Source organism: Dermochelys coriacea, chromosome 11 (genome assembly GCF_009764565.3).
Source record: "Dermochelys coriacea isolate rDerCor1 chromosome 11, rDerCor1.pri.v4, whole genome shotgun sequence".
NCBI classification, from domain to species: Eukaryota; Metazoa; Chordata; order Testudines; family Dermochelyidae; genus Dermochelys; species Dermochelys coriacea.
Genome location: NC_050078.2, coordinates 10,574,283 through 10,595,887, shown reverse-complemented (window position 1 = coordinate 10,595,887; position 21,605 = coordinate 10,574,283). Strand labels below are relative to the sequence as shown.

General features: G+C 43.6%; 1 protein-coding gene across 5 annotated transcripts in view; it reads left to right on the top strand.

The window, feature by feature from the left end:
- SEMA5B (semaphorin 5B) overlaps nt 1-21,605 on the top strand; it is a 376,386-nt gene that overhangs the window by 310,630 nt on the left and 44,151 nt on the right. For all 5 annotated transcript variants that reach the window (XM_038422653.2, XM_043504940.1, XM_038422657.2 and 2 more), the window contains one exon: nt 17,909-18,026. In XM_038422653.2, coding sequence (XP_038278581.1) covers nt 17,909-18,026 — 118 coding nt within the window. The remainder of the gene's footprint in view (nt 1-17,908; nt 18,027-21,605) is intronic.

Sequence of the window (21,605 nt, the reverse complement as noted above, 5' to 3'; positions counted from 1 at the left end):
ATTCCAGGTGCAACATCATTGTATTTGGAGCGTAGTTTCAATAGACTGGATCATCTATTCCTGTGAAAAACTGTAAGAATGTGTTTGGGAAAGGAAGTGTTTGCTAGGGTCCCCTGTGGGGGATCGTGGGTCTCAAACCCAGGTCCCTGGGCAGTCCTCTGACTGCAGCCACCACCTGACTGGTACCAGCGAAGGGTGTGGGCTGGTAGACCCTAGCTCACCATAGGCACCACCCACGGAGCTCCCAATTGGAGGAGATGTCTCGTGTCTCCAATTGGCCCAGACTCATTGTTTGAACCAGAAGTTATATAAGCAACTAGGTGAGTTCTTGGCTGGCAGCTACATCAGATCTACCTTCTCGTCTGACTCTTAAGTCCTACCTTGTTCCTGATTCCTGCCTTCCTGTCCTATTCCTGGTTCCTACGCCCTGCCTTGTTCCAGATCTCTACTTCTGTGCCCTACCTCTAGCTACTGGCTCCAGCTGTGAGCCTCGGCCTGATTTCTGACTCTGGCTCTCACTCTTGGCTTGACTCCCAACTCTGGTTCCATCGCTGACCTTCAGTTCCTGACTCTTGCACTGAACACTAGGCCTGACCACCTGCGTTCAGTCTATGACAGTCTCCTCACAGAGTTCCCACCAGGAGGATCACGGTTTGCTCCCGCATATGGACAGACTGTGGAACCCACCCAGAAACCCCGAGGATCCTGTGGGATCTATGGGAAGCTAAGGCCCTCAACACAGAGGCCCCAAGCATCCTTCCATAGCAGCTTGGTGCTCCAGTGGAGCTGCAGTGGAGCCATGCTACCAGGTACTTCCCTGGCCGTGGGTATCCCCCTTCAAGGGATCGCTACCTTGGAGAGGGGGCCACAGAAAAGATGACAAAGCCCCAGGACTTTCTGCAGGGCCAGAGGAGTGGTGATGTGTGTTCCAAGTCCCAGCCTGCTCACACCTCACCTGGCCCAGAATCCCAGACACCCAGAGAACCCGCTTCATGGACTGGAGGGAAAAGGTGACGGTGTCACAAGCGCAGCTGAGTTCTTTTTGCCTCATCAGAGTCCTCTCCACATGTGGATCTGGGAGGCACAACTCCTCCCCTGATCATCCATCTGTACTCCAGCTTAGTGGTACACAATAGTTTAGAACACACAGACTGGATATGAGTCAGCAGTGTGCCCTTGTTGCCAAGAAGGCCAATGGCATTTTGGGTTGTATAAGTAGGGGCATAGCGAGCAGATCGAGGGACGTGATCGTTCCCCTCTATTCGACACTGGTGAGGCCTCATCTGGAGTACTGTGTCCAGTTTTGGGCCCCACACTACAGGAAGGATGTGGATAAATTGGAAAGAGTACAACGAAGGGCAACGAAAATGATTAGGGGTCTAGAGCACATGACTTATGAGGAGAGGCTGAGGGAGCTGGGATTGTTTAGTCTGGAGAAGAGAAGAATGAGGGGGGATTTGATAGCTGCTTTCAACTACCTGAAAGGGGGTTTCAAAGAGGATGGCTCTAGACTGTTCTCAATGGTAGCAGATGACAGAACGAGGAGTAATGGTCTCAAGTTGCAATGGGGGAGGTTTAGATTGGATATTAGGAAAAACTTTTTCACTAAGAGGGTGGTGAAACACTGGAATGCGTTACCTAGGGAGGTGGTAGAATCTCCTTCCTTAGAGGTTTTTAAGGTCAGGCTTGACAAAGCCCTAGCTGGGATGATTTAACTGGGACTTGGTCCTGCTTTGAGCAGGGGGTTGGACTAGATGACCTTCTGGGGTCCCTTCCAACCCTGATATTCTATGATTCTATGATTCTATGATTCTATGACTCTTGCACATCATAGTCATCATTTGACTTACTATGTTAAGGTCTATCTCAGGTGACTGGAAGCTGCCTGACATCAGGAGAGGGTTTTAAATTTTCTCCAAATCATACCTCTTTCAATGAAATAAAGCATCAACCCAACTCTTGAGGGGCTGGGGATTCAAAATCCTGCCTTCTACAATCAGTTTTATCATAGTTTTAGATACCTAAAATTAGTAGGTTTAGGCTAAATAGAAGTACCTGGATAGGATAGTACCTGAAAGGTACTGTAAATACGCTGGGTGCCAAACAGTGAACTCATTTGTACAATGTGGTAAGCCAGAATTTATTCAGAGAGGGTTGGTCAATGAATGTGATTTTGCAGATAATGCAGTGGTGGGTCCTGAGTTCAAAAGAAGATGGGGGGAAAACTCTGGGAGATTCTCATGAGATCTGGAGCAATAGAGGGATGGTACATTGCAAAAAAAAAACAAATGGAAACTTGCAAATGTGCACATCCCTTAAAGAAAGCTAAGAGGAGCTGGGTTGTATGTATTTAGATGGTGGTATTTTTTTCCCTAATAGAAACTGTTTTGTAGGGGATTTCTCAATTTCAGATTCCTGAAACTTTTTCCCCTTTGATATCCTGGGTGTGTAGATCATATGTTACCAACCTTTGTATTTATTTCAATGCTGAGTTATTTCAAGAGGGGTATTTTAATTTCATCTGGTGCTTTTCACCTGGCACTTCTCATGGGCTGTGATTTATTGCTTATTGTTGTGTCTATGTTTAATACATGCCAATAAATAACCTCAGGAGCAAGTCACGATTCCTACCCCTCACCTACTTTCTTGCTGGTACTCTGACTTCTTGACTGGCTTCTCAGAAAAGCTCTGGTTTCAGCAGTTTTCATAATCTAATTGTTTTGACGGGGGCTTGGGAAGCTTTCAGCTGATGAAAATTTTGTACCTCCCAGGCAGGAATATTACAGTGCTGTTTGTTTTCCTTGGCTCTGTCCCACTTTATCAGGAAACTTGTGACTGTTTCGTACACCAAGGGCTGATTAGGAATTATGATTGCCAAGTAGTTTTTGGAATCATATCAGTCTGGGCCCTAAGAAAGGGAAATCAGATGTGGAAACAAAATTGATCTAGCATTGATTAGCTTTGGCATTCCGTACAGCTCTGCTGCTGCAAGGCAGTGGGACACATACCTAAGGCTTAGAAAGAGGGGAAGAGGAAGAAAGGGGGTGAAAAAAGAACTTCTGGCCTCTCCTTTACTGTTTGTTTATTGCCATAGCATCAATTGAACCTGCTAAACGGTCACTGATAGCCTTGCACAGTGTCTTGATGTGTCTCGCTGACCCAAGGTATTTCTGGGTGTCTAAATGGTGCTTTGTACATGTCCACTGTCCTGTCAGAATTGGCCTTTTCAATACAGCCAGGCTCAGCAGCCGGGTGACAGGAAGACGGCTGTAGTGTCAGTTGCCCAAATTTATGGCTGGACTTGGCTGCAGGGACCTTGCCTTGTGCATTTGTGTGTTTTTACTATTGTGTTCCTCACTTTCACTGGAGAGTATTAGGAGGGTGTCCAATGCATGCAAAATCTACAAATCCTTTTAAACATGCCATGTTTCTAGACTTCTTTGCTGTTTAGTAGTTTGGCTGGGTTTGCTGCTCAGGGTTTTACTTGTTTAGAAACCTTTTTAATCTCCTTATAATACTAGAAGTAGGTAAATTTGGGTTTAACTCTTGTTTCCAAATACCCCTAAACTTTGGCCTGGGATTGCTCTTGGATTCCTGGTCTACATTTCACAGCTGGCACCCTCAGTATAACAAGAACAGGTAAAAACAAAACCCAGCATCGGAACTTTGGAATGGTGGGGATTTGTGATCTGGATCCAGTATTGATAGTTTGGGCCAATCTTTAGTCTAGGTCAATAACTATTTAAAGGGAGAGTGAGATCATTATTTCATGTTGGGAATCTTTGTGAAGCAGGTGGGACAGTGAGGCCAGCACTAACACAAGGAGCTTTGTGATCTTTGTGACCTACCCATTGCCCGGCATCTATCCAGAGTGTGCGTACAGTACAGCGGGTTACTGACCGTGGGTCAACCAACCACTTTCAGGACAGGGAATGTGAGCGAAGTTGTAGTCCTGCATTTGATTTAGAACAGCATCAACAAAGCATGGTTGGTGACCAGGCTGGAAGGTCACGCCAACATCACTGCTGCTCCTATTCCTGCTAAAGACGTTATTTTACTGCACTTTTTATGGATCATCTTCCCTCCCATCCTCACCTCACGCCATCCCACACAACTGTCTGGAGAGTCTACAGCTCATACGAATCAGTGATATTTTGGGTGCACTGTGGGGTCTTGGGAACGGGCCAATTTATTATCCACCTCTGCTGCTAAAGAGGCATTTTTCTCTGTGCAATTGTGTTCACTTCTTCAGCTGTGAATCTCTTAGGCCTTATACCAGTTTGGCAGCAGAGTAATGACATCACTGGAGTTATTCCTGATTTACACTTCTGTGACTGGGATGAGAACCAGGCCCTCTTTGCATGCAATTGTGACTCTCTCTTACTTTTGACCCTGTTGTTCTGGGTTTTATATAGCTCGCTTGGCCAAAATTCTGTTTTACATACCCTTTGGCCATATTGATTTATGCAAAACCAGCAAAAACCCGGACGCTCGACTGATGTCTACTCTCGTTTACTGACTTGTGGTCTGTGTGAGGAATTCAATTCACGGCAAAACAGCTCTGGGCCAGTGATCAGACAACTGAATACATGTGGGTGAGCAACTCCTGGGCCTCCTCTGTGGAGGAATGTTGGACAAGGAGAAAGGGGTCAATAGCAACATCCAAGCAGTGTAGTGAATTTCTCGCACTCTCACTCTCTTCCTCTGTTCCTCACCACATGTCAAATAAAAGTTCTAAGGGTGGCCACTAAGCCCAGAAACTCAGTTATTTAGGCCTCTAACTGCTATTGAAATCCATGGGAGATAGGTCCCTACATATCTTTGAGGATCTGGGCCTAAGCAACTTCCACTAGACATTTTAATTGAAAGATGTGTGGGTTTGGATGTTTAAAAAAAGCAAGATCCCCTGAAACAAAGAGGTGAACTACTTGAATCTAGCATGGTAAAGATGCAGTCATTACAAGCCTGCAAGATTTCTGGAAAGCAAATGTTGGGGAATTCAGAAATCAAATGAGTAATGTGCAATGGAAGGAAGTATTAAAAATGCTGGGAGAACCTCAGAAGAGCCCTGAAACATCATAATGACGGTGCAGCAGCCCCCATTGTGAGACTGATGGCCGGATTTTTGCTGAATATTTTGATAACTAAGTGGGAGCTGAGCATTTTTGAAAATCTGGTTCTTTAACGACTGAAAATTGTTGAGATACTGAACTCCTTTTATGCATGTGTTTGAGAGATTAAAGAGAAATAGTAAGGTCTTGTGAAAATATAACTATTGTTGAAAAGCAGGAAAGAGAAAATCTGTACTGCCTCTTTCCATCTGGTTTGGTTGACATGGTCACTGTACGGTTAAGGGAACTAGCTACTTACTATACCACTGATAATTAATTTGAAAAGCCTTGGAAAATTTCAAAGAAGGGAAGAAGAGTGATCAGGACAAGTATTATCCCATAAATCCATCCACAAACCCTACTAATATAATGTGATAAATCGTGCGAATGAAATCCTGACTCAATTTAAGTGAATGGTAAAACTCCCATTGACTCGATGGGGCCAGCATTTCACCTCTAGGGTATGTCTACACTGCAGTTAGACACCCGTGGCAGGCCCCTGCCAGCTGACTCAGGCTAAGGGGCTACTTAGTTACAGTGTAGACGTTTGGGCTCAGGCTGCAGCCTGGGTTCTAGGAAGCCCTTCCTCACAGGGCCCTAGATCCTGGGCTCCAGCCTGAGCCAGTACATCTAACTGCAATTAAACAGCCCCTTAGCCCAAGCCCCACGAACCCGAGTGAGTTGGCACAGGCCAGCCGCAGGTTTTTAATTGCAGTGTAGACATAACCCTAAGGATAACAAACAGAACTACAATCAATAAACCACTTGGATTTACGTGGTAGGTTAATTTAATTGCTTTTTTTATAGCCCTACAATATTGGACCCCCACTCTGCAAAATCTAAGGCACATGCTGAGCTGTAAGCAGATGAGTCCTGATTATTATAATAAATCCAGTCCCTGTGCCTAAAGTTAAGCAACTTCGTAATAGTTTGCAGAATCTGGACTTCTGTGGTTGAAGGGAGTGAGGTAGATGTAATATGGTTAGATTTTAGTAAAACATTGGGTACTGTATCCCATGAAAGCTTAATTCAAATTGTTTAGGAAAGGAACATTGTCGTATAGATCTAAAATCGATTAAAAGACCATAAGCAAAGGGCATGGGTATGTGATAATGAAGCAAGTTGGGGGAAGTTTCTAGTGAGGTACTCAAGAAATTGGCAATAGGTCCATCTTGTTTGACAGTTTCTTTATGACATGGAAGAAAATAGCATGGTTTGTGGCTGATACTAAAGTGTGAAAGAATCAGAAAGAACACTGATGAGAGAATTAAGTATCTGCAAGGAAAGCTAAGATGGGATGAGTTTGGGGAGAAAGCTGAGACTGAGGTTTGTGTTCTGGTGGTGGTTGAGTTAAACATGAAAAACCAAACAGTAGGAATTCAGGATTTTGTGCCGTGTCTGGACGCACAGAGCGGGGTATGAAAGCTACGTGGTTACAGAAATGTGTTTGGCTATTGAATAATCTTCCAAGGGACGTGGTGAAAGCCCCATCACTTGGCACATTTAAAACTACAGTAGAGTGGACAGAACCTTAAGAAATAATCTGTAGGGAACAAACCCACAGTGGCTGGAAAATAGCCTGGACAGTTTGATAGTTCTGTCCAATTTGTGACTTATATGATTCTATAAACCCAATTTATAAAGCTGTATTTTTATGCTGTCTTTTTGAATACCATATCTCTCTACCCCATTCTCCCCCCTTTAGATTGCCATTTATCATATTGTACAATAGCTGGAGCCCAGGTTTATGCAGCTACTGAAAAAAGAAAGGTTATAACTGAGACAGAAAAGGTCACTTAAGAACGAGCCCAGTAAAATGAACTAATTTCAGAGCTCACTGGCTTTTGTTTTCTCACTGTCATCTCTTTGTTGCCAATTTGTTTTGGGATGCTTTGGTGTTACATTTTTTTGTTGTTTTTTTAAACACACTGCACTTGTGACCTGGATGGCTCAGAAGATTCTGAATAGCTTAGAAAATGAATTCTTTCACCTCTAGTTAACTGGCTTGAGTCCAGCCTAGATCAGTGGTGTCTAGAAGTCATTACCATCTGATGACTGCTTGGTGGGCTCTGTGAAATTAGTCTCAGTCCAGTGCTGATTGACAGTGAGCATGCAGTTTTCTTGGAATGTACAATGCTAGGATGGCTTTGACACTACAGTAATTTAAATAATATTAATAACAAAAGGCTATAAGCAGGCCCCAGGTGATTCATCCGTTGCAGCCTTCAGCTTTTACATCTTGTGCAACTATTGTTTCATATTATTTGTAGCACCCTCAATTTTCTAGACACTGTCACATAGGAGGATGCAGTCTCTGCATCAAAGAACTTGTAGTCTAATTCCACTGGCTGCCTACTTCTATCTCAAATTTCAGGTCTTCTTACCGCAAGACCTGCAGTGAAAGTGAACAGACACTGTAACATGCAATGTGCGACCCTGATTGGAGGAGTCATAGTTTAATATCCAGCTGGACAGCTGCTGGGGAATTTGGCCTTTTCATTTGGAGATGTGCTAGTTCTTGGGGTTTTCTTTACAGCATCAGCATAGTGTGTAAAATATGTGTATATATAGGGTGACCAGACAGCAAGTGTGAAAAATCAGGACAAGGGGTGGGGGGTAATAGGTGCTTATATCAGACAAAGCCTCAAATATTGAGACTGTCCCTATAAAAGTGGGACACCTGGTCACCCTATGTATATACAATTCATCATCAGAATCAAACACATAATAAGAACAGGAGTACATGTGGCACCTTAGAGACTAACAAATTTATTAGAGCATAAGCTTTTGTGAGCTACAGCTCACTTCATCGGATGCATGGAATGGAATATATAGATAGATACACACACACATACAGATAAGTTGGAAGTTACCATACAAACCGTGAGAGGCTAATTATTTAAGATGAGCTATTATCAGCAGGAGAAAAAGACTTTTTTAGTGATAATCAAGATTATTGATAGTGATAAGTGAAAAGATTATTGATAGTGAAAAAAACTTTTGTAGTGATGATCAAGATTCTTTTTGTGGATACAGACTAACACGGCTGCTACTCTGAAACACATACTAGTGATAGTTATTTATATTTATATAGTGTCTTTCATGCCAAAGAATCCTAAAGCAACAACCTTCTGTGAAAAATATAGTCACCCGTTTTGTCCACCATTGAAAATTAGTTACTTCTCACGTGGAATACAGCAGCTCCCAGCAACACTACACAGCTGTTTTGGACAGGCACTAGAAAGTATTGGGTGACTATCAAGAAAAATGTCCTGATAGTGAGATCAGTTACAGTGTGGAATAATCTGTCAAGTTAAGTAGAGGAAGTGTTGTTTCCTGGGACACTTAACACTAGACAGAACAAGTGATGGAGAACATACTTCCTGCATTTGTCTAGTGTAGGGACCATCCTGCACTGGGCAAGGGGTGAACTAGATCCCCAAGGGATAGATTAGATGGCCTAACATTTCTTTGAACTCTCTAATATTCTGTTACTCTACAAATAATTTCTCTAGTTGAATCTGCTGAGGGCAATTTTTTGAGCAGAAAGTAATTACCCAAAGCTGGACAAAACAACCTCATATGAAAGAGCTATCACATCAAATAGTGATTGTTTTGTGCAGCCTTGGGGAAAATTGTAGGTTGTTTTCAGACTTCTGTATCATCGTTCATGACTCTTTTAAAGTCATTTGCTCCTGCAGGCTTTCTTCTTGATAACTCCCATCTTAGCCTAGATGTGAATCAGCAGCATCTTCTGGAGATTGCCTATAACATATTCATTTTTCCTTGCTATTAAGAGCAGACACATTTCTTTTCCCTCCAACCGTCCCTTCTGCAATGCTCCGAAGCCAGTAAATTGCAGGAATTCACTTCATTCTTAAGAATATGAAATGTGAAATTGCAAACCCAAAATGCAGGGGCAAAGTTCCAGCCACACGTGACATCAGCATCCTGGCATTTCACGACATGGAGCAGCAGTAGGGAATAACACTTGAATGGGCAAATTTGCCAATGCTGTTTTTCAAAAGGACCTCTAACCCCGCTGCCTTTTTGCTTTGGGTGTGTTTGCGCCACACTGCAGTCTGCATTGTGCATAAGAGATGTTGTCTTTCTAGATTCCAAGGCCAGAAGTGACTGTTGGGATCATCTAGTCAGCCCTCCTGTATAACACAGGCCATAGAACTCCCCCAAAATGTGCTCTAGGAATATTCTATTATGGCTAAAGTCTTCTGAGTTTTGGAAATGGATTGTATTTCAACATCCGGACAACTACACTCCCTATTGAGGAATTCCTTCTTGTGACCCTTCTGGTTAGGACTTGTGTAGTTATCTGCATTTCCTGGTGGATGACCGATACCGTATCGGGTAGTCAAAGGCACACTGACTTTCTGTTTTTATTAGAAGTCAGTTTTGTTTGGCATGGTGACAGGAGTTTTTAATAGTGTTTATGGAGCAGTGCTGCTGCTGCTGCTTTTTTTTAATAACCTGTTTTACTGATGCAAACGTAAATCCAGATTTAATCAGAATTTTCTCAGGATAGCATTAATCTTCATCTCTGAATAAATGCAATGTTGTTTTATTTCATGTCTTTAATAAAAAAACAAACCCTACCCAATAAGGAACTCATTGTCCCTAAGAAATGATGGAAAGGGATGTCAGGGAGTAAGAAATGCAATAATTTGTTGTGTAGATTGTGAGACGCCATAATCTATAAAGCCACAAACAATTATGGAGATATTGAAAATGTTGGGGCCCAAGTGGAAAGTAACAAAGATAAAGCCAATTCAAGGTCTATGGCGAGGAAAGGAAAATAAGCCAAAATTGCTGACAGAAGTCATGCATCTATACACTATTACTTTCAAATAAGTTAGATGTGTTTTGGCTTTTAAATGGCCTGGAAGGTAGTTTAATTTCAGAAGTCTTTTTTATGTGTCGGGCTTTAATTTATGTGATTAAAACACAACATATGCAAAGAGGAAATCACGGAAGCTGGTAGTATGTAGGCAATAAACTTCACATACACACTTCTCTGTCTTTGTGTTCAGACACCATGCACCAAACTAATGAACCTCATCTAGCCACTGTAAATGCTACTGTCACCCTACCACTGTGGTCTGGGGGCTGGTTTCTTACTGGGCAGTACCTTACTCAGTAAGTAGTTCCATTGATTATTTGAGGGGTAAAGTCCTACTCCAAATGAATAATGGGTGGCAAAATCTGGCTCTAAATGTGTTGCATTGTTTGGCAGAAAAATGAAGTTGCAACTTGACCAGCATCTGACTGCAACAGCTCAGTTCCAGTCCACTTGTCCATTCAGTGGGAAAGATAATGGATTTGCACAGATTACGAGCCCATCTCTATGGGTTTAAATTTTTAAAGGTATCGAAATTCCAGGGATTGTTTGAGTTGGTTTTTCTTTTTAATCTTATTTTCATAAGCCATGAACATCCTTTGATTCTGACTCTGCTCTCTTCACGCCATCTGGTTTTAGGGAAGACAAAAGTCCACTCTCCTTTGCGTGGGTTATTGAGACTGTCAGGAATTATGATTTGGTTGGCTGGAAGCTAATATGATTATTTGTTTCGTTCGTACCTTCTGCAGATTGATGTTAATGGGACAATAAGCTAACCTTGTCAGGAAATGCCAGTCTGCCAAACACAGTCTTTAGGCTCATAGCTAATCAACAGCCATAATACCACCTTATTGCTTACAAAATGCTATCCTCTTTGCATTAGCTGGGCTGCTCTGTGTTTGAAACCTATTAATATGGACTCCTAACATCTCAAAGCAAAGTTCAGTACTGTAACTCAAAAGATTCTGGCTCCCACCTCCTTCTATGACTTCATGTTCTTTATCAGTCCCCAGTCTTCCTTAAAACAAAGGAATAACATAAACAATGTCCACCCACCCTGGGTTTAATAAAAGTCTTGCGTCCCTCCTGGGTTTTTTCTCAGCAATCTGCTCCTTGTTCCGGAGAGTGGCTGCAGGGCTGCTTCCCTGGGCCTTTTTTCACCCTAGTAGTCTGAGATTGGCATGAAACATAACCTCTGCCACTCTGTAGCCCCTTGGCTTTCTTCAATCTCATTTCTCTTCTCGTTCCCTGTCCTTTATACAGGGACAGTGTCCACGCAGCTGCTCCCTGGACCTTCCTTCCTGGACTCTTTCTACTTCAGGGACTATTGTAAGAGAGGTTTCAGAGTAGCAGCCATGTTAGTCTGTATTCGCAAAAAGAAAAGGAGTATTGTGACACCTTAGAGACTGACAAATTTATTAGAGCATAAGCTTTCGTGAGCTACAGCTCACGTGAGCTGTAGCTCACGAAAGCTTATGCTCTAATAAATTTGTTAGTCTCTAAGGTGCCACAGTACTCCTTTTCTTATTGTAAGAGACTATCCCTTTCTGGAAGTTTTCTGTGCAGACACCCCTCCTCTGCAGCTCTTATAAGGAGCACTGGCTCCTTGCTCAGCTGAATCTGATTAATGAACAGGGCTAGCTGGCCTCAGGCCTGTGGCCCTTAAAGGGTCATGCCAGCCTGTTACACCCTCCCTCACCCACCTTCCAGAATTAGTTGCATTTACTTGCAGAGTAAAGAGAAAGGGAGTGAGAAAGAGGAAAATGAAAATAGAGAGGAAGGGCATGGGGAGAGCAAGAGCATTGTGATGAATTGCTGGAGAGCCTTAGCTGAATATCTATTCGTATAAATGCCATGTGGTTGCTTTGGGACTCTTGGTACAGAAGAGCATGTTTGCTTGTTGTCTCTCCCATGGTAATCAGAAGAGAGGACAGAAGTTACAGTAATTCTTGCTTTCCTTTGGTCTGTCAAAGCCTAATTTCTTGGGTCTGCTCTATAGATTTTAAAAGGTCTATTTATTACACAGTCTAAAGCTTTTATCTGTCAGGGGAAACTGACCAAAAGATGGAGTCATCTTGTGCCATCAGCACATTAGAGGCTGGATTGGAAACTTTTGAACTGCAGACTTTTAAACTTTAATGAAGATTTTAAGGGAAAAATTGTTCAGTTCGTAAAAAAGAGTTCCCAAGTGCCCATGTCACGGAGTGAGCTGCTGCTTTGCACTGCACACTGGAATGCCTAAGGATGGCGAGGAATCCCAGTGGGCTAGTCCGTATTCCACCCCATGGCCCACTGGGGATATTAGTTGGCAGCTCCTTCAGGCTATGTACTTGGCACGGTTCATGACTTCCCCCAATAGCTGTTCCTTCTGTGGTGAGAGGGAGACCCTGGCACGCATTTATATCAAGTGCGCCTGGTTGCAGCCCCCCTTCCGGCTCTTCCGGAACTTACTCCTCTGATTCTGGTTGCACTTCTCCCCACATCTCCTGATTTACGCACACCCTATCTGTGGCCCCACAAAGTTGCAAGACCTCCTTGTCAGCCTCCTCTTGGCCCTGGTCAAAGGGGCCATCCACCATACCCGGAGCAGGAAGCTAAATTTGAGGGGAGGGAGTGTTCTGCGACTGCAGGGCCTACTTCCAATCCTCCCTCAAGTCACGTTTCTGGGTAGAGTTCCTCTGGGCCACCTCCACTCGCTCCTTAGTTGCTTTCCAAGAGCAGTGGGTGGTGTCGGGGCTTCTGTGCACGGTGTTCCCCTCTGGATCCCTGCTTTTATACCTGTGACCCTCACAACCGTTCCTGTTCTTTCATTTTTTGTCCCCTGAACTTATTTGAAGCCTGGGTCCAGTGGCTCCTCCCCTTGGGTTAAGGGGATGTGTGCAGGCACAAGCATCCCCAGTGCTTCAATAGATGCACATTGGAATAAACATTCCCTTTGAGAAACAGCTGTGTTCACAGGTCAGACGTTTTTCTGGGTCATTTAACTCATTTTGGGACAGTGTGTGGTAAAATTCAATCCCCTAAAACCAAACCCCACAACTGCAGCAACAAAGTGACTCTGAAGGGCCCCCTCATTTTCATTGTTCTGCGAGAGAAAAGTTCTCGTGCGGTGGTTGGCACAGAGATGGTTGGCCACACAATGCTGGCTTCTCCTTGTTTTCAGATGCTAAACTGCATCGTAAGGACATAAACATTCACAAATACTTTCCCAATAAGCTGCTGCTGCATGGACGGTATGTGATTGGGAGTGGGGATGGGGGCTGGCCCTAGGTAATTATGGAATAAGGATGGGAGACAGATACTGAGTGGTGAGGAGTGGGGAGGGAGATGGGGCCTGGGTGATGAGAGAGAGAGGGGCAGGCAGAGCCAGGGCAATTGAGGAGTGGGGACAGGAGGCAGTGCCTGGGTGATTAGAAGGGGAAGTGGGCCTTGATCAGTTGAGGAAAGGAGATAGGAGGCCGAGCCAGGGCGGTGGGGAATGGGGCCAGGAGGCAGGGGACGTTTTTCTATTGACTGTATTGGTCTGTGGATCAAATCCTACTTGCTGATTCGCCACCTGGAGCCTTAATCTTCTGTCTGTGTTATCCCATCTCATTGCTGTGGAAATTATTGTTGTTCGATAACTGACAGTCCTGTGGCTCCAGAACAGCAGGCAGCAGGTGAACTCTTAAGGAGGAGTTCCTATTTTCATGCAAATGTCCTTGATGAGTGAAAGCAGGGAGCGAGCGACAAAATACCCTGTGCAGAAGATACCAGCAGAATTGTTTCTAAATTGGGGGTTTTCAGTACAGTATCTGCCATTAGGCACCAGATAAGACATTTATTGCAAGCCAATGAACTAAAGTGAATCACTATTGATACAAATACCTTGTCATCATAAACCCAGCCCAGTATCTGTGAGAGGTACACATGGAGAGGTATTTTCCTGACTCAGTGAACATGTTGCAATTATTAATCAGCATGAGGGGACCTGGTACGGGGGGGGGTTGCTGTCCCCAGCATCTTACTCTTACTCGCACATCCCACCCTTTGGGACTTCATCAGGTAAGTCAGTGGACAGCATTAATGTAATCATTATTCCCTGCTGTACTCTGGAAGGCCCCCAGTGAGAATTTCCTGGGGGGTGGAAGGGGCTAGTGGATTGATTCCCTGGCAACGTTGCTTCAATGGGAGTTGTGATGGTAAGGGGCAGGGAGGAGATGATATTGTATCATTTGCTCCTTGAAGCGTGTCTGATCAGTCACTGTAAGAATCTACATACTGTTTGCCATTAAAGAGTCTACATACGGGATGAAATTCTGGCCCCATTGAAGCCAATGGTAAAAGTCCTATTGACTTCAGTAGCATCCTCTGAATTTCTTTGGGGGCAGGGACTGTCTTTCGCTATGTCTTGTACAGTGCATAGCACAATGGGGCCCTGATCCTGATTGGGGGCTTTTGAGCAGTACCAAAATGTAAATGCTACATGATAATATTTGTAAGTAGTTTCCACATGTAATTTCTATTCTAAACACAGGGAAATACTGAGGTGTCTTAGCTACCATGGTGTGGCAAATGCTGATTTACTAATGGTGACTATTGTATGGATATTATTGATCCTTAACATTTATATTATGATAACGTATAGAGGCCTCAACCAAATCAGGGTCCCATTTTTCTAGGCACTGCACATATAGCGAATGACAGTCCCTACCTCAAAGTCTACAGTCTAGAAGGTGTCTAATTTGTCTTTTTATTGCATACGTTGTTGTTTTTGCAATACAATTTATGTAGCATTTTGGGGTATGTGTATATGTACAGTATAATTCCAGTTATCAAAATGCCCTTTATCCGAAAATCCTAGTTATGCAAAGCCACAGTGTCCCTCCCATGTAGCCCAATGTTAGTTAATAGCACTTACATTTTTCCGAAAACCTGTTTATCTGAAGTATTCGGATGTACCCCAGCCCATTCAGATAAATGGGGGTGTACTGTGTATGGGGGGGAGGGGTGTGTGTGTGTGTGTGTGTGTGTGTGTGTGTATACATTATATATACACACACACAGAGTGTGTGTGTGTGTGTGTGTGTGTGTGTGTGTTTATATTATTCATAAAATAAATAGGAATATATTTTTCAAAAATCTAAATGAAATGTGGATTTGAAAGTGTTTACTTAGTGCATTAGCCAGACATCGTCTCTTGCTGTACTGTCTATTGTAATGCTCTTTCCATTTATAAAAAGAAAAAAATGAAGTAACTTGTGTGTAAGTAAATACATTTCTCTTTAACCTAAATTGTATCACTGTCAGTTGATAGGTTTCTTATGAGAACTGAACTAGATGGGTTTTGAATTTTGAAGTGAAGTTGACAGCACAGCTGTTTTGTTTTTAGATCTCAGCTGGTCATGGGAGCCAGCCTTGAGATGGGGAAATGTCTTGTCTTGTTCTTTTTGATTATTATTAAATTATACCATGTATGTTCTGCTAACCAAATAGAGTTCAGTTCTCATGTAAGTGGCAGAGAGAGGGAAATGATACTTTGTTCTATTCATGTTCCAGAGCCCAGCGAGTGCACACCTAGCACAAAATATAGCTCGTGTTAACTCGCACAGTGTCAGCCTTTTGCCAAGCCCATTGCAATGAAGGCACTGGTTCTGTGATTCAGTTACTGATTGTCCATCAGCTGTGGGGGTTAGTGAGAGTGGCAAGAGAATGGCAGGCTGTGATTCACTGAGTACACTGTTAAGGGTCTGTAACTTGCTGCTCTCAGCCAAGAGCAGCACATTAGCTACATGACATACGGTATAATAGTGCCAGCAAAGTGGTCAGTGCCTAACTGGGATATATTGCAGCCTGCAGAGTGGCTGTGGGCTGCAGCGCAGAACATATGGAGACTATTTTCTGAATTTATGCAGCACATGTTTTCCTATAAATTAAATTCAGAGGAAATGTGTATTTGTAATAGGGTGATGCTCACAACAGCCATCCCTGTTACGAATCACAATGACCTGCCTTTGTTTGCTGAGTGTCTAGTGGACCAGCTTTATACAGTCGGAAGCAATCGCATGTGCTCCATCTCAAGGTCTGGAAGGATGAGCAGAGATCTGTACAGCTATATGCTGGATTCTTTTGTTCTTCTTCTCTGCGTTTTTCTCGCTTCCTCCAGAAACCACACAGTTCCCTCCTGAAGTGCTGGGGTTACCTAGGGGTCTGAGCACATGCCATGCATCTTTCCAGGCTCTGCATTTGCTCAGTGAGGATGTATGGTCCCAGAGAGGAGCTGCTGCCTTTGAAGTGCAAACGGCAGACAAGCACTTACTATGAAAATGAATGCTACCCCATACTGTGGATTAGAACAGGATGGGCAGCCAAAACAGTAGTAATGGGCTCTTTAGCCAGAATAGTAAGCACCGCAGCACATATGTACCCTTCAGTGTCCTTGGGCTAGGGATCTCAAGTCTTTTTCTACGTCAAAGCCTAGCCCTTTACTACTTTGAGCTGGATGAGAATTATCTATTCCTTTTCCTCAGGTGTTTTTAAGCAGTTTAAGGAAAACATAATGGAGAATGATTGTAACTTGTTCAATAAATCTCTCCTTTAAAACAACCAAGAGACAATTGCATTGCTTGCTGTTTACCAAGTTTAAATCTTTAGTGAAACAGATGCCCTTCTGCACCAAATGAACAAATTAGAGAGTTGTTAAGTAATAAAAACCTGTACCAGAGAGCAAAAAAATCAAGGTTTGCTTTTGGGCAAATTGCTTTGGAATCAGTAGGACTAGTGCTACATCTAAGTGTTTTCAGCTGTGCTTGAAGGACATGATTTTTCATTTGTAGCTGATTATGGTCTAATAGGATTTCAAAGATTTCTGTGTGGGAATACTTCACATCTCATTTCATTTTGATTTTTTTCTGATGTTTCACTTATCATACTGATACCTACCCTTGGAATGAATCTCATTATCTTCCTTTTTAGTTGCCTGAACTAGATTTTTCCCATTGGTCCCATGCCACCATTTAATTGGCATTTTTGAAATCTTTGGTGGATTTCAGAAAGAGCAAAGCAGCAGTTTGTATGATAGCAAAGCATGGATCACTGAAATAAAGAGATGATGTTACAAATCCTTTTAGTTTTGGTCCTCCCTCTTCTTTCTCTCTCTCCCTCCCCCTTTCCCCCCCCCCCAACTTGCACATATTCTCTGTGGCTTGTGCTATTACATTTTCATAATGAAAATTAAGGACTTGAAAGGAATCCGTGAGGGAAATAACCAGTACAGCCCATGATGGACCAGTCTGATCACTGACCTTTGCTGTCCAGTGATGGTGGTAGCCATAGTTATTTTTCTTTAGCAGCTCATAGGATGGGAACACACACATAGCTGTAAATATGGGTTTGGCAGGGAAATGAATGCACCCGTATTCAGAGCAGCCATAGGCTCAGAAATAATATTCTGCTGTGACTATTCCAAATTGACATCCTGATGTTAGGATTATAAATGAAATCATTGTTCTGACAAAGGCCAAGACTAATAGAAGGCCTTTATTACTGGCCCATTGGCTAATTCTGCTTGTCTAACCCCTTTGGATGGACATAGTGTCAGCAAACATGCTCACAGAGGATGCTTTGTGTGAGATCTGGCCTGGTGAAAGATTACTAGGGGGCACAAGGATATCTCAATGACAAGTGTTCTTTGACTAAAATTCACAATTCTCCCCCCAGGCCTCAGAAGAGAGTGACTGGGTTTTTAATCTACAGTTTGTATGAGTGATATTTGCTTTGTGTCCTATCATCCTTGTTATTCAACTGTTCTCTCGTTGCAAGCAGGTGGAGTGCTGCCTAAAGAAATGGTTTCTTCTGCTAAAATTTGGTGCAGTTGACAGCTGTCATATAGAAGCACTACACTTTAATATACACTTAGAGCTGGCCAATCTTAAAGAGCTCTAATCTGCTCTCTTTCCTCACACAGGGAATGTCTAGGAGCCAGGGACCCATACTGTGGCTGGGATAACAAACAGAAACGATGTACCACCATTGAGGATAGCTCCAACATGAGCCTGTGGACTCAGAATATTACTGAGTGCCCGGTAAGTGGAAATTAAGAGTAGAAAAATATATTGCACATTGTGTGTGTGTGTGTGTGAGAGAGAGAGAGAGAGAGGGAGTGAACATTATAGTCAGCCTATTGCTCAGAACATACGTTTCTATTCTCTAAGATCTCTGCTGGGGGCTTCCTAAACCCACAGTTAAGTCAGAGCAGCCTCAAGGCTGCTTTAATTCATGCACTACTTCTCTCAGCTCTCTGTGGGTGTGAGAAATGAGAATAGCTGAAGTGCCGTGCTCTCTGGCCCTGCCCAGCATGTCCCAACTCATCTGTGACACGCACTTTATATGAGGGACTGTATAGAGTTCTTGTGACAGCTCTGTGCTAACCAGAGAAACTCCCTGTGCTGGGCTATATTCTATTGGAGAAGCAGAAAGAGGCTGAACATAAACAGAGAATCAGGCCACACGTGTGTGTGTGTGTGTGTGTGTGTGTGTTTGTAAGGGGGGGAAGAATGCTAGAGTGGGGGGAGCATAAAGAAGGTGAGAGGGTGTGCGTGTTAAAGTGGAGAGAATGTTATGTGTCGGTGTGTATGCGCAGTTGGAAGGGAAGGCTGATGGTGTATATCTATATCTATATATGAGAGAGAGAGAGAGATGTAATTGTAACCCGCCACTAATCTGAGTAGGATTCAAACACAGTTTAAGGCACGCAAAGGGAACACTTTTCTGTTCTTGTCATGGTCTCTGAAATGTCATTGCAACAAACCAGCTTTGCTTGCTTCATCTTTGATCAGCAAACTGGCTATCTTTCTGCCTATCATATCCAGTTTGTGGCTGCAGTCTTCGAAAGCTGCATGGCCAAGTTAATTCCTGCTGCTTGAACCATATCTGTAAGGTGGCAGGAAAGAGAACTATTCTGATTACCTTGCAATGTGGAAAATTAAAAGATTTCTCTTCAATCTCCATTGTTATCTAATGCCAATTAGCGTGCTAATACTGCTAACTACAGCGGGCTGAGAAGGGGCTGGGTGGGTTATATCTTCAATATGCTATTTATGTCTAGAGACGCTGGGATATTTATTTCCCTTATCTATCTTTCTTCTCAGAAAATTTCCCAGGAAATACTAGTCATTGCTTCAATCCATCCTCCGCTTGGCAGGCTTAAGTCTTTTACCACTGGATTCAGAGGCTTGTGTGTTTATAACCCTCTAGTGTGGTGCTTCCTGATTGGACATGCTGTTATCTCTTCCTGTTTAATGCCTGTGTCTGTTGATAGGTGTGAGGTATTAATCCTATAGTTCGAACACATCCGCCATGGCGAACGCTGGGGAATGTGCAATTCCAGATAATTGTTTCAAGGTTATAAAGGCTGCACAGAATATTCAGGAGCATTCTGAATATTGCGTGCTCCTAGGGACATTCATTTCATCTTTGCGTTAGAATTTAATATGCAGATAGTTTTAGGATTTTTATTATTAATATATTAATTTTCATCAATGTAGTACTTTTCACTCCAAGTACTTTAAAAACCACATACATTACAGAAATAACTTCCTCTCTTTCTTCCCTTCCCCCCTTTCACTGAACACATCAGAGATTGATATAGACTGGAACAGCTGATTTAAGGCCCTAATTCAGCAATGTACGGAAGCATGCACTCAATTTTAAGTGCATGGTAAACACCTTGCTCAGTAGGGGCCTTGCATTAGAATAAGCAGAAGAATGTTGTACTCATTTAAAAAGCAGTGGCATGTAGGTAAATAGAATGCAGTGACCCGAGTTGGAATTTGGCTGGGGCACTGATGTTAACAGGCCTGCCCTTGTGAAGAATGCCTCTCTGTTATCTCTTTTGTTTTACTTCCTGCGTCTTGGAGAATCCACATTTTTATCGTACTGGGTTTCAGGTACTTGATCCATAGTATTAGCTCGCGTGCGTGCGCACACGCATGCACGAGCACACACACGTTATTCAAGTTGCAAAGTCAAGCGCTCAGGGGATTGGTCCTGCTTTGCGCAGGAGGTTGGACTAGAAGACCTCCTGAGGTCTCTTCCAACCCTGATATTCTATGAAGTTCCATGCATAGCCCTGTGCTTTGTTCACTGCACCCTATTCAACTTCTGCTCTAGACAGAGAATGATTAACTTCCTCAGGAGCTTTTCTTTGGCACTTATCCCTGTAGGATCTGAGTGCTTTACTAATGACTTTACTTTCACAAAATCTCTGTGAAGAAAGGGTGATATTATCCCCATTTACAGATGAGGAACTGAGGCAGAGAGAGTCTCAAGTCAGGCCCCTAGAAAATGAGGAACATGCAATTAGTGATCACCTGTGAAAAGTTTTTATTTAAGAGACTTGCCCAACATGATATTAGAACTCTTTGCAGAGGCAGGGAGAGAATCCAGTTTTCAAGGGCAGCATTCAACAGCTGTAACCTTAAGGTTGTCCTTTCTCTTCCTACAGTCCCCTGCCTCATTCACTGTATGCTTTTCAACTTCTGCAACTAATGAGACAAGGGTCCTACAGACAACTGTCCTCTCTATTACACAATCCTGATGCATCCCCAGAGCAGGTCTATCCCGACAGGTTTCCCCTCTGCCCCACTGGTTCTCAGACCCAGTCTCTTTGCCCATCCTCTCCCAGTCTCATTTTCCCATTTCTCTTCCTCTCCTATCCCCAGTCCCAGTCTTCCCCGCCTCATATATCTGTCTCTTGTCTCCTCTGTGTTTGAATCAGCAGCTTCATCCTCCACCCTGCCTAGCCCAGTGGGGGGCCATGAAGAGCACGGATGAGACAGTCTCTCTGCTCTCAGCTCAAGTGCCCAGACCAAGGCCTGGCCCAGCCCTCACCTGTCTAGAGCTGCAGTTATAGAGAAAGTCCTGCTCTGTCCCCCCCAGCATGGATAAGCTCTTCAGGGAATTCAGCCTCTAAAATCTAAGAGAAGTCTCTATTGAGCTTGTGCAAACTGTGATTTTTTTTTTACAAAGGCTTATAACTTGGCCAAATTTGGCAGTTTTCCTAGGGACAACAAAAGGCACATCCCTGATTCAAAGGGCACCTCTCTGCCAAATATCAACCCCCTGCTCCAAATCATGGGGGCACTAGAACTGATGAAAGAAAAGGACACCAGAAATTTTTAACGTAGGGAAAATGATGTGTTTCTCCCTCGCCTTGCTCTAAGAAATGGCTGAAATTAATAAATCAGCCTGAGGCGGACACCTGTCATGGAAAACCAGCTCAAATGGCTGAGTTTGGCAAAGCTGTATGGAACTGAAAACGGGGTCTTATAATGAGAAGTGTTGGGCAGCATTAATATTAGGTGGTGCTCACAGGCAATGGGTGAAGCTTCCCCTGGAGGAGGCTAGCTCCCTGTCCCATTTCTTCCACCTGTGGCCCCGCCCACACTCCATCCCCACTCCACCACTCACCGCATTCCTCCTCTCCTCTGCCCCCCAGGAGGTCCCCGCATCCCTTCTTTCCTCCAGCCACTCCCCTACGAGGCCTCCGTTGCTTCCCACTTCCCTCCTCTTCTCCACACGTCCCCTTCCCTCAAGGCCCCCGCTGCTCACACGCTCTGCGTCCTTTCTCTCCTCCACCCTCCTCCCCTGCGAGGCCCCCACCG